The sequence below is a fragment of the Xenopus tropicalis genome, chromosome 5 (genome assembly GCF_000004195.4).
Source record: "Xenopus tropicalis strain Nigerian chromosome 5, UCB_Xtro_10.0, whole genome shotgun sequence".
NCBI lineage: Eukaryota > Metazoa > Chordata > Amphibia > Anura > Pipidae > Xenopus > Xenopus tropicalis.
The window spans coordinates 146,915,096-146,928,060 of NC_030681.2; the positions used below are offsets into that span (position 1 = coordinate 146,915,096).

At 42.4% G+C, this 12,965-nt stretch overlaps 1 protein-coding gene across 1 annotated transcript; it reads right to left on the reverse strand.

Annotated features, from left to right (window-relative positions):
- Nucleotides 1–3,648: 3,648 nt before the first annotated feature.
- ankrd66 (ankyrin repeat domain 66) lies at nt 3,649–10,724 on the reverse strand. The gene is made up of 5 exons (XM_031903009.1): nt 10,553–10,724; nt 7,744–7,906; nt 5,380–5,608; nt 5,001–5,262; nt 3,649–3,790 (listed from the first exon to the last, which is right to left on the reverse strand). Exons 2-4 carry the CDS (start codon nt 7,889–7,891, stop codon nt 5,013–5,015), a joined length of 627 nt encoding a protein of 208 aa, XP_031758869.1. The 5' UTR covers nt 7,892–7,906; nt 10,553–10,724; the 3' UTR covers nt 3,649–3,790; nt 5,001–5,012.
- Between the last annotated feature and the right edge of the window lie 2,241 nt (nt 10,725–12,965).

Genomic DNA, 12,965 nt, shown 5'->3' on the forward strand with positions numbered 1-12,965 from the left:
GAGTATAAGCCGATCCGAATATAAGCCGAGGTACCTAATTTTACCTAAGAAAACTGGAAAAACTTATTGACTCGAGTATAAGCCTAGGCATCCATTTCTTTTAACACACCTGCACACTGGCTTGTGTCCGAGTAGTAAGGGCAGAGTAGTAAGGGCAGCGCCGGATTACTTGTCCAACCAGCCATCCATCTAAATGTTATCATTTTATATTGTCTGTGCTATGCCTCAAAAATAGAATCCCCCAAATAACTGCAGATCACTACAAATACCTACAGGTCCGACACTACCTGACCTCCTGGGTACAATTCCCCTTGCCTACCTCCCACCACTTGGGAAACAATTTGTGCAGGACGGATGGCGTCACGCCATGTGAATTTGGTACAATTTGTGACCATCAGGGTAGAAGGCAAGGTGGCACTACGGAACGTATTGCTACTGAAGTGATTGCAAGCAGTCAATACCTGCTAGTCGTGTTCCTAGCAACATGCCAGCTACCCAGTGGGCATCTCCACCAACACCTACCCACGTCCCGGTTGCCCCGTTCCTATGGGCAGTATATACAGGTGACTTCCAGTACAACTCATGGATGGGACAATGACACAGGCCACAGATGCAGTTCCGTAGTAGCTGTAGAGCCACATCACATCTCTGCGGCAGAGTTTCCAGATATTTGTTTGTGTTGGAAAGGTACTACTTGCCTCGAGTATAAGCCGAGGGTTCCTTTTTTAGCACATTTTGAGTGCTAAAAAACTCGGCTTATACTCGAGTATATACGGTAAGTGCTGTAGGTCACAGTGGGTGACACTACAATATAAGTGCCAGTTCCCAGTTCAGGTGCTGGGTGAGTGCTCCAAAAGGGAGTCTTTTAGTTTAGTTTTAAAAAGACTTCGTTCGTGGGGAACGAAGGAGTCGGCCAGGAACGTACGGAGACACAAGGGAAGAGATGTAGTGAGGAGCAGAGGAATGGAGGGCTTTGAAGGTTAAGAAAAGGAGTTTGTAAGATATTCTTTGTTTAAGACTATCAGGCCACACCCCATGGAGCACCAGGCCACACCCATGTTGGCATCTTATTAGAAGCTATAATAAAGAAGGCCAGATATGCTAAGAAGAAATTAAGTTTAAGCAAGACTGAAACTACCTGCAGAGTTAATAACACCATTATAGGAGCTAGGGGGTAACAAAGCATTTGGATAACAATTAGATTTGAGTAATTCCCTTATACAAAACAAAAATGAAGGTGTAGTGGCCACATAGTGTTCTTTCCTATAGTAGGGCCAGCCTTCTTGCACAGTCTGGAGCCTATATATATATATACTGTATATATAGCCCATGCATAGAAAGCACTCACGTATCAAACTGCTACAGATATTTGGATTGTGTATGCTGATTGATTGGGAGCCCTGATTGGTTCACTTTTGTATTTATGTAGGCACTTCCTTTCCCTATCCTGATGACGACCCTGTGGGGATCGAAACGCGTAGATGCGATGATTGAATAAACGGACTGTTTACACGTCTATTGCTGTGAGTGCTTTCTATATATGGGCTGGGCATTTTTTGGTTAGCACCCAGCTGTTTTTTATGGAGTGGTGAGTGCCGATTTTTTCTAGACTATATATATATATATATTATATAAACCCTGGGACAGTGCTTATATAAATCATAATTTCAAACCATTATGTCAGCATTTTCTTTTGCAATGTTACAGCTCCCATACACTTGTGTAACATGGCCCTTAGGACATACGGTACAGTTCTTGGAAGTGTTCCATCATGTTTACTCAGATGGGGGTTGGATAAATATACCAACTCTATGGCCTTTATCTACTGCTGAGCAGGTAATTACTGGCTTAGGGATCAATGGCTGAAGTGATGTGTAGCTGGTTACTATCTCATTCCCTGGTGGTGCAGTAATGTAATGTGGCAGTCACTGGATCACCCTTGTACTTTGGGAATTAATACTGTTTTCCCATTAGCTTCCAACCCTTTCATGACCCTGTCAGAGTTATGTGCCATACAGTGCCTTTACGCAGAGAATTATATATAAGGTACAGAATGTGAGAATGAACCTTCCTTTCGTCTAATCTCAAGGAATGCCCTTGTGTCCTTGCTGATACGGCTTCTTCTCTGTCATAAACATATTTTCAAACACACTCCATTACCTACAGTCTCCGTTACCTATAGCTTCTGAAATTAACTTGAATAAAGATGACAAACTTTGGACACAATTGGGTTGAGTCCATCAAAAACTGTGCCTGGACCTTCATTTGTTTTGATCCACAATTGCAATGGGCACAATCCAGTAACACGAATTGTGGGCAAAAGGCTGTATTGTGGGTAAAAAAAACATGCGGGAGTGTGTATACCATGGTACTTTGCACACCGCATTTGTGAGCCTTCTGCCACTGGGACTATGGGGTCTTTATTTCAGAAGGGAAGTCAGAAATAGCTTGTCCAACCTGTTTGGGAAGATATAACATACACAGAAAACAAAGGAACAGATATAGGAAGGCTGGTAAATCTACTTATATGGGGGGTATAAGGGGTGATTTACAATGCCCCATGCAATGTGCTAAGTGCATAAAAGGCAGCACTGTTCCACACAGTGAGAACGGAAGAAGACATAGCCTGGAGAATGGCAGAAGGTCCGCATTGGAGCCCTGTACTCATTGCCTGCCTAGAAGGAAAACAGAGAAGTGTTCTGATGTTGCTCTGCTCAGGAAAGACATCAAAAATATGAGATGCCCTTTCCCATCTCCTTCCTGAGCAGAGCAATATCAGAATACTTCTCTGTTTTCCTTCAGAAGGTTTCATACATTGAACATACAGAGTAACATATAAAGCGACCAATAACCGATACAAGAGGGGAAGAGAGCCCTGCCCAAAAGAGCTTACAATCTACAAGGAGACATACAGAGTAACATATAAAGCAATCAATAACCGATACAAGAGGGGAAGGGGGCCCTGCCCAAAAGAGCTTACAATCTACAAGGAGACATACAGAGTAACATATAAAGCGACCAATAACAGATACAAGAGGGGAAGAGAGCCCTGCCCAAAAGAGCTTACACTCTACAAGGAGACATACAGAGTAACATATAAAGCAATCAATAACCGATACAAGAGGTGAAGAGAGCCCTACCCAAAAGAGCTTACAATCTACAAGGAGACATACAGAGTAACATATAAAGCGACCAATAACAGATACAAGAGGTAAAGAGGCTTACAATCTACAAGGAGAAAGGGTTGAGACATAAGGTGTGGGAATGGGCATGATCATAATTAAGCAATGTGAGAGGTGGGGCACAAGTTTTTGGTTTTAGCAGCACACTGAGGCTATGTTAAACTAAAACGAGGGTAAGCTTCTCTAAATAAATATAGATCTTTTGGAGGCAGAGAGATTGGGAGAAAGTCTGATAGTTTGTGGGAGCGAATTCCAGAGAAGGGGGGCAGTGTGTGAGGAGGAAATGAGAGAGGAGTTGAGGAGCAGGTCAGTAGGGGGGTAACAAGCGGGTTGGATGGTACCTAGAGATGAGTTCAGAGATGTAGGGTGGGGCAGAGTTATGAACTGCTTTAAATGTGAGGGTCAATAGTTTCAATTTAATTCTTGATGGTAGGGGAAGCCAGTGCAGGGAGAAAACCCACACAGACATGCAGAGAACATACAGACTCCTTGGGATTGAACTCAGGACCCCAGCGCTGCAAGGCAGAAGTGCTACTCACCGAGTCTCCATGCTTATTAGCCATGTGTTTATTTAGGGGAATCCTCTCACAAATTCCTGTCTGTAAAGTCTGTGTAGAATACAGGCACTGCATTAGTACATATATACTGTATATCAGAGTCACCCTTTACTGTCTTGGAGAGCCTGGGGTTCCTATTGGCAAAAAAAAGGCTGCATTTTTATACAAATACTAGGAGAAAGCACTTTATTACTGCTTGTCCCTACACATAACAAAGAGGCAGTGCTGATATTGAGAAATGTGATACTTATAGGCATCTTACAAACAACTACCAAACTCTAATAACTGAATTTACTTTGCTAAATAAATATATTTTTGTATGTGATAAAGAATGAATGGATACAGTAGATAGAAGGAAAGAACCATGTTAGTCTAATTAAATTCCATGGGTTATTGTAATAATTATTCTGCCCTCTTATGTAAATATTATTACACCAATAACATGAACCCCTGGGGGTAGTTATGGGCTGGTTGGGTGGATTCCCCTTGGAGAAATCTGTAAGAGCGTCAGCATTGGATTCGCTGAGTGTCAAGTCCATGTTCCAGTAAGGCAGCACAGGGCTGTACCACCATAACATAAAAACTTGTGGCTCCTCCCCCTTCTGTAATGTTAGTAAATTTCCTTAGAGCGCTCTTCTGAGCACATTTGTAAATAACTTCTTTTTTTTTTTTTTTTTTAATTTTTAAGATATTATCGTTTTTTACACTGCAAATATGACAACAGCGCCACCTGATGGGTTTCAGATGACTGGACATTGCTGGTGGAAAATTAAGTTCATGAGAAAAGGAAAGTCTGGTGATTTTGTTCTGATTAGAAAATGAAGTCAGCGAGTAGATAAGAGGCATCTGATATTTCTCTGGTCGGTTCTAAGCAGAGCAACATCCCAACACGATCTTCATTTTCTACATACCCTGTCCAGTCAGTCAAAAAGAACTGCAAGTGGCTCAATTCAGCTTAAAAACTGCTAATATCTTGAAAACGAAAAAAAAAAAAATCATGGCAGATCCTATTAAGAAGATCTTCAGGAGGGACAATGTTTGCACTACCCAGTCTTTGGAAACAGTGAATACTGTTGAGAGCAACTTCTCTACCACCCCTCCAGCCCTAGAGCTGAAGTGCTATCCAAACCTTTTAGAACTCATTTCATCCAATTGAAGTTTTTTTGTCCCATTTATTAGCACTGGGGTGAGTCAGTGAATGCTACAGGGTCCATATCAGGCAGAATTGCAGTTGAACAGTTGGTGTTATTAGACTTGTTACCCTGCGGAATTGCTACTTGATCCCCTTCTGCTCTGTTGCACTTTTGGGTACAGCTGATTTCCTTTGCACTATGGGAGGCTTGTGAAACAGCGACAGGTGAGGGTCCTGGTTCTGATCTCTTGGTTTAACAGATTTATTTCTCCTCTTTGTTTGGATCTCCTCAAGCTCCCTCTTCTTTGCCTCCCACTCCTCATCCAGTTCATCCAAAGGGTTTCCCTCTGCTTCTGCTGTCTGCCGATACACGGCACATTCTGCCTCTGCACTGTAATGTAAAACAGACTGTTATAGTCAGGCAACTCCAAACTGACATCTTATATTTTAAATTAGGAGGTAGTTCTCCTGTTTGCTTCCCTTAGCAGCTTATTCTAACACAACTCACCCTTCAAGGAACTTGATGCAGTCTTTATGGCCATATATCTCTGCGATTCTCTTTGGGGTATCTCCATGTAGGTCTGCCATGTCAATGGGAGCATGCAGGGAGTGCAGGGCCCTCAGAACGCTAAGTTTCCCTGATTCCGCTGCAAAATGAGCTGCTGTCCACCCACTGTCAGTCCTCAAGCAAGGCCGGGCCCCATATTCAATCAGCAGCTTCACCGTATCTGCTTGGCCTGTAGGTACAAAGGGAGAAAGGTATCATAGATATGGTCCTTCTGTATAAGATTTGATTATTAATTGAACATGGATTGGGTTGTGCCCCAAAAGAACACACTTGGTCACAAAGCACAAAAATAACACTTGTGGGTATGAACCTACAATGATTTGGCTTTGGCCCAATCTCCCTGTATTTGACATAAAGGAAGTATTGCTAATGCGAACACCCAAATACTTGTAGTAGTAGTTTAGGAATGGTGTACAACTTGTGGTTCTGGCTCATCCCTGTTAGAAGCTAGTTCCTAACTGAACACTGATACAAAAGGATACTATGGTGATTGCAGGAGATGCCAGTAAAGGCACTAACTATGAAAGGGGCAAAGGAAGAGTTGCCACCTGGCTGGTATTTCCCGGCCTAGCTTGCACAATACCAGTCAAGGCCAGGACAGGTATTACAGATTTACCAGCAATGTACTTTACAGTAAATCTGTAATAATTAGTCAAGCAAACCCTGGACCACTTCTAAACCACCCTGTTCTCCCCTTAATAGCTCCCACAGATACACCATATCCCTCAGAGGGTCAGAGACAAATGATCTAAGGAATCCCCTGTTATAAACAGCTATTAAACAGGGTTTATACTAGCTTGCCTGATTGATATTATTAATATTATTATTATGTAGTATAAAGACAAATCTGAGAGCCAAGTCCGGGTCCTGGGATTTAAAACAGGATCAGGCATTCCCAGTACAGTCCATATGATCTTTACAGCAGCCCTTCTGGCATTCACCAGAATCCATAGATTGCCAGTCTGGGCTGGTTTAAACACAAGAAAGATAGCTACAAACCTCTGAGAGATAAGGAAGGCAGTGGTTTTTGACACAACCCATCTTAACAACTAGATGGCGCCATTGCACCAATAAAAAGAATTAAAGCAGAAATGTAATCATGCATGGATTACATTTATATATCTCTTATATATTTACTAAAATCCTGTCATTGAACCATTTCCAACAATACTGGATCCTTCAGAAATTATATTTCTAATTTATATGCTTGAATCTCTGCCCACTGGGCACCATGTTCCATTGGCCCCAATTCCATTAGCTCTCCAGCTTCTGCCAATGTAATGTAATAAAAGCAACACATTTTTATGTGGTCCAGCAACCCATGACAACCAATTAGACAATTGCTTTCAAACAGGTGACCATCAAGTGCTACATGCTGGTTGGTTGCTATGGGCTATAGAGCTTTGCAACTGTTATTATGTTCCCCTAAAACACTGCAAACAGCTATTAACTGGATGTTTGAAACTGAAGTTCACGTTTAATGCAACTAGTAGTATGATGCGTGATATTCTGAGACATTTATTATTTTTACTTTTTGTAGTTTTTGAATTATTTAGCTTTAATTCAGCTACTTTCTAGTTTGGAATGTAAACAGCAATTTACCCTAGCAACCGGCAGTAGTTTAAGTGATAGATTGGCCAGGGGCAGAATAGAAGCAAATTAAGTGACAATAATTTTAATAATAATCAGAACAATAGTTTTTAGCTGCCGTGGTCAGTGACCCCCAACAACCAGACAGCATTTTAAACTGCACTCATGTTTAAATGTATACCATGTTTTTTGCTGTACTTTATATTTCTAATTTACACTGTTTACAAAGCAAATAATTCACTGTACCATTTAAAATGTTAATATTGGTGTGTAGGCGCCATTTTTGGTGCCAGAGTCTGAGCTTTCAGAACAAGCCAGTGCTACTCATTAGAACTGCTTTCAGCTAACCTATTGTTTCTCCTACTCCCATGTAACTGGAGAAGTCCCAAGCCGGACTTGGATTTCTTACTATTGAGTGCTATTCTGATACCTACTGGGAGCTGCTATCTTGCTCCCTTCCCATTGTTCTGCTGATCGGCTGCTGGGGGTGAGGGGGGGGATATCACTCCAACTTGCAGCGCAGCAGTAAAGTGTGACTGAAGTTTATCAGAGCACAGGTAACATGGCTGTGGCACCCTGGGAAATGAAGAATATGGCTATCCCCATGGGAAAAACAGATTACAATGCAGGATTCTGCTGGAGAAGCTCCATTAACTGATGGGGTTTGAAAAAAACATGTTTTCCTATGATGGTATTCTGTTAAACAAGACATACCTTTGGCCGCAGCCCAGTGCAGGGCCGTCCTGTCATTCCAGTCACCATCTTTGTAGTTTGGGTCATAGAGACCTTTCTTCAGTATCTGTGACACCAAATCGTAATCCCCTAGCGCAGCGGCTTGGTGGAGCTCTGTTATTTCAGCCATTATGTACAGCTGTAACTGGAAGGATCAGACAGCGAGGTTAGTAGAACCCCTGCACCCGTTAGCATGGACTTAAGCTGAATTGAAAGGAAAGTTAAATAAGAACATTATTTCCAAATAAAATCACATATAGGGACTTCTATTTTTCTATTCCCCATGAATTGTAGTTCTGTACCCATAATGCTTTGCTCAGGCTGGCTGATGAACTATTAGGAACTCCCTGCCAGACAAGGAGAGAATGAGGTGGCAGTGAGCAGAATGTGACATAGCCAACTGAGACTCATCAGTGTGTACTACATGGCACCCTACTGTAACAATAACCAATAGCTTTCATAAATATATCTTTCTAGGCTAGAGAGAATGCCCTATATCAGGGGTGTCAAACTCGATCACATAAGGGGCTGAAATCTACCCATCATACCCATAATTCTCTGTTCATGTTGGAAGCTGGCTGAGGGGCAAGCTGCTAGGCCAGGAGAGAAGGAGTTGCCAGTTGGCAGGGACAGTTGGTGGCCAATGGTAGGCTACAGCAATGGCATAAGCCAACAAATACACTACACAAGGAGGCCTTGGGCCTATGGCATATGTTCTGGTTTAACCGCCAAGACCAAGGGAAAAATGCATCCATCTACTCCTGATAGCTGCACTTGTTAAAGAGCACAGACACCTGTGGCTGCCCAGAATTCCTAAGTGGCGGGGTGGAGGAGGCAAGTAGGTACCTATGGCATGGGGTAAGGACAGGGCTTGCTGACATTGCGCTGTGCAGCTCGCAATTTTTATCTGGCGTGAGGCACACAGCCACTAAGGGGCGCTCTTGTGAACTTGCACTTCTGTGTGGGCAAATGTAAATATTGCTTAAATGTGTAGTATATAAAGGCTATATATATATCTGAAGATCTGTGGATTTTGCCCCGTATGGGCACCTTTGTGCTGGGCCATTTTGACTGGATCATAACGGTGCAATGCAAGCTGTCAGGAGAGTACTGCATCAATGCACCAATGTGGTCTTCTCCCTTCTCATATTTTTAAAACTGCCCAAAAGGTATCTGGTGATTTTCATCCAGATATCTATCTTGTAGGAAGTTGGGGAGGGCCCATATATAGGCAGATAAGCTGCCAACTCGGTCTGACTGGGCAAACTTTGCACGTGGTATTTTATTCTTTTATTCACCCCTTTTGGACTCTTGCATTATGAACTGGTCTTTCATCAACAAATACTAAGTGACACACTATGTCCTTTATCAAGAATGAAAATGGGTCACTGAGCTTGTGATATTGACTGGGAACTGACTCATGACTTATCACCCAGAGATGACTGTGTAACTAGCAGTGTGCCTATGTATCTGCCTGTGTAGATCATGTGACTGGCAGGGTAAGGGAATCAAATCTGGCGCATATGCTGCTAGCAGGGAACTGGCACCGGGTGCAAGGTTATTGGCAGGCCCGGACTGGCAATCTGTGGGTTCAGGCAAATGCCAGAGGGGCTGCTGTAAGGTGCCACAGACACTCACTATTTATGGGGCTGGTGGGGGCTGTTTGGGCCTCTGGGTACTTGAAATGCCAGGGCCAGTTTTAATTTCCAGTCCAGACTTGGTAAATGATTTTCCAGTCGGATTGAGCATCGCATCGGCTCACTGCTGCAGTCCAACAGCCCCTATACCCGCCGTTTTAATTTAATCGTTTGGCCCTAGGGCCACTACAGACACTTAGAAAGTAACCCCACATTTCTTCACACACTGGTACAAACACACACATGTGCCCGGTCTCCTTTGGTCCGATCCTGGAGGGGATGGTGTGGGTGCTGAAAGGCCTGGAAGGCAGTGAGGCACAGTAACTAAAGTGTCAGGATAGATTTGTAATAGCTCAGTCTAGGAGTGAGAGGCAGGGTCAGGGTAATTAGTAGAGTGGCCACAGGCTCCAGCGAGTAGGCCAGGAAGGGCTAGTACCCTGCGGTGCCAGTGCTGCCAGTTCAGGGTGTCAAGTGGTCGGGCTCAGGGATAGAGAGTATGGGGCCACTGGGAGCATAGTGCTGGGGATTGTTTTACCAAATGAGTGAGTAACACCTCTGGGGTGTTGCCAACACTACACCTGTATTGCTGTTGGATAATGTCTCATGTGAGTAGGTATTTAAAGCATTTACTGATTTGTAATCTAGTAACATCTGAATCAGTACCCACCAGTGTATCACCTATCCAATAAAGCGTATCATTTTGTTTTAAAGAAACACTGCCACCCAACTTATATGGAAGGATACAGTGGGGTTATCCCTTCCACTAACAGTAACACGGGGGGCCCACCTGGGAGGAGAATCTCACATAACACATGCCCTATTGGGAGTTGCTACAACCATTAGCTGGGTAAGACCTGTACAGGTACAAGGTACCAGTGACCAACCTGTTACATACAGATCAGCGCACATAGGTGCAATACTGTGCCCATTTAACCACCTTGTGACTGGCACAGGCATTACAAATCCTTTTGCAAAAAAAATAGGCAGATATTCCTCCCTCTGACCTGCTTCTTGGCACCCATACTGGACTGACTCATGTAGACAAATTCTGCAGAACAGTTTCATTGATAAGAGGGTGCTGCTTTGGAAGTGACCCCACCCCAGGGCACGCTAATGGCACACAGGCGAGTAATAGGAACAGCCTAGGAACTTACTTGTTCAGCTGAGCTGTAGGTGTGCAGAAAGGCTGCCCCATTAGCCCGCTCAGTGCTTTGTTCAGTATTTGCCTTGGGCAGCAGAGAGGATGTGAAACTGCTGCTTTTGTTGTCCCTGTTCACTATAGAAACCAGCTCCTCCTCCTATCTGCACTTTCTTAAAGTGATACTACCTACTACTATCATAGCAGAGACAGAAACAAGGGCTCATTCGTGTCTGCAAGTGCTGTTGCGACCCTGCAGTTTCCCCACATGTTTCCACAAGTTTCCTCTTTGATAAATTATATTTTTGGTTGCTGGGTGAAAGCAGAGTTCAGCACAGATCACCTTAACTATGAAATGTAAAGCTCTCTATTCTCTAGTTCTGGATATTAAAACATATTATCAAAGAGTGTACTTTATATTCATCCTTTGATAGGTATGCCTTATCTATTATATCTAATATATATATATATCATATCTAATATATGACATCCAGATGATGTACTCAGAGTCAATAACTCTCAGCCTGTTTAGAGGGCATATTTATCAAAAGATGAAAATAGAGCTCACCAAACAGAAAATAGAGCTCACCAAATAGAAAATAGAGCTCACCCAATAGAAAATAGAGCTCACCAAACAGAAAATAGAGCTCACCAAATAGAAAATAGAGCTCACCCAATAGAAAATAGAGCTCACCAAACAGAAAATAGAGCTCACCAAACAGAAAATAGAGCTCACCAAATAGAAAATAGAGCTCACCAAATAGAAAATAGAGCTCACCCAATAGAAAATAGAGCTCATCCAATAGAAAACAGAGCTCACCAAATAGAGCTCACCAAATAGAAAATAGAGCTCACCAAACACAAAATAGAGCTCACCAAATAGAAAATAGAGCTCACCAAATAGAAAATAGAGCTCACCAAACAGAAAATAGAGCTCACCAAAAAGAAAATAGAGCTCACCAAACAGAAAATAGAGCTCACCAAATAGAAAATAGAGCTCACCAAATAGAAAATAGAGCTCACCCAATAGAAAATAGAGCTCATCCAATAGAAAACAGAGCTCACCAAATAGAGCTCACCAAATAGAAAATAGAGCTCACCAAACAGAAAATAGAGCTCACCAAAAAGAAAATAGAGCTCACCAAACAGAAAATAGAGCTCACCAAATAGAAAATAGAGCTCACCAAATAGAAAATAGAGCTCACCCAATAGAAAATAGAGCTCATCCAATAGAAAACAGAGCTCACCAAATAGAGCTCACCAAATAGAAAATAGAGCTCACCAAATAGAAAATAGAGCTCACCAAACAGAAAATAGAGCTCACCAAATAGAAAATAGAGCTCGCCCAATAGAAAATAGAGCTCACCAAACAGAAAATAGAGCTCACCAAATAGAAAATAGAGCTCACCAAATAGAAAATAGAGCTCACCAAATAGAAAATAGAGCTCACCAAACAGAAAATAGAGCTCACCAAAAAGAAAATAGAGCTCACCAAACAGAAAATAGAGCTCACCAAATAGAAAATAGAGCTCACCAAATAGAAAATAGAGCTCATCCAATAGAAAACAGAGCTCACCAAATAGAGCTCACCAAATAGAAAATAGAGCTCACCAAACAGAAAATAGAGCTCACCAAAAAGAAAATAGAGCTCACCAAACAGAAAATAGAGCTCACCAAATAGAAAATAGAGCTCACCAAATAGAAAATAGAGCTCACCCAATAGAAAATAGAGCTCATCCAATAGAAAACAGAGCTCACCAAATAGAGCTCACCAAATAGAAAATAGAGCTCACCAAATAGAAAATAGAGCTAACCAAACAGAAAATAGAGCTCACCAAATAGAAAATAGAGCTCGCCCAATAGAAAATAGAGCTCACCACACTTTCCCAGAGAGACATTTCCCAGCTCTCTGTTTATGTGTATAGGACTTTTAGAATCATACTTCATACTTTAAACAAACTCTTCTTTCCCCTTTTCATAATATGCCCCTAAATATCCTATACTAGAGGACAGGAACCCAGCATTTCAATCTTTGATAAATACGCCCCTAAGAAATAAGTTGGACATTTGGAACCATTTGCAGATCACACTGTGGTTTTTATAGAGTTGATGGCTAGGGCTAACAGCCTTTCTATATGTGTTATCGATCTTCCCACCAATTGTCTAGCCTGGAAACTTCCCCAATGCTGCTTTGGGCTGCTTCATGTAACATTCAGACATAAGGGTTGTATTAGTTTACCAAACACAAAAAGCCCCATAAAATAGATATGATATATCACAAGCAAGAGAATATATAGTTCAGGGATCTGACCATAGATATTGCCTGATTGGTAGTGCCAGGCCTTGGGCAGAGGGCAAACTGGGCCAACAGGGCCAACCCAATCCCCACCCGTGCTCCCCGCTGATCTCCTTCCCCCGATTGTGCTAAA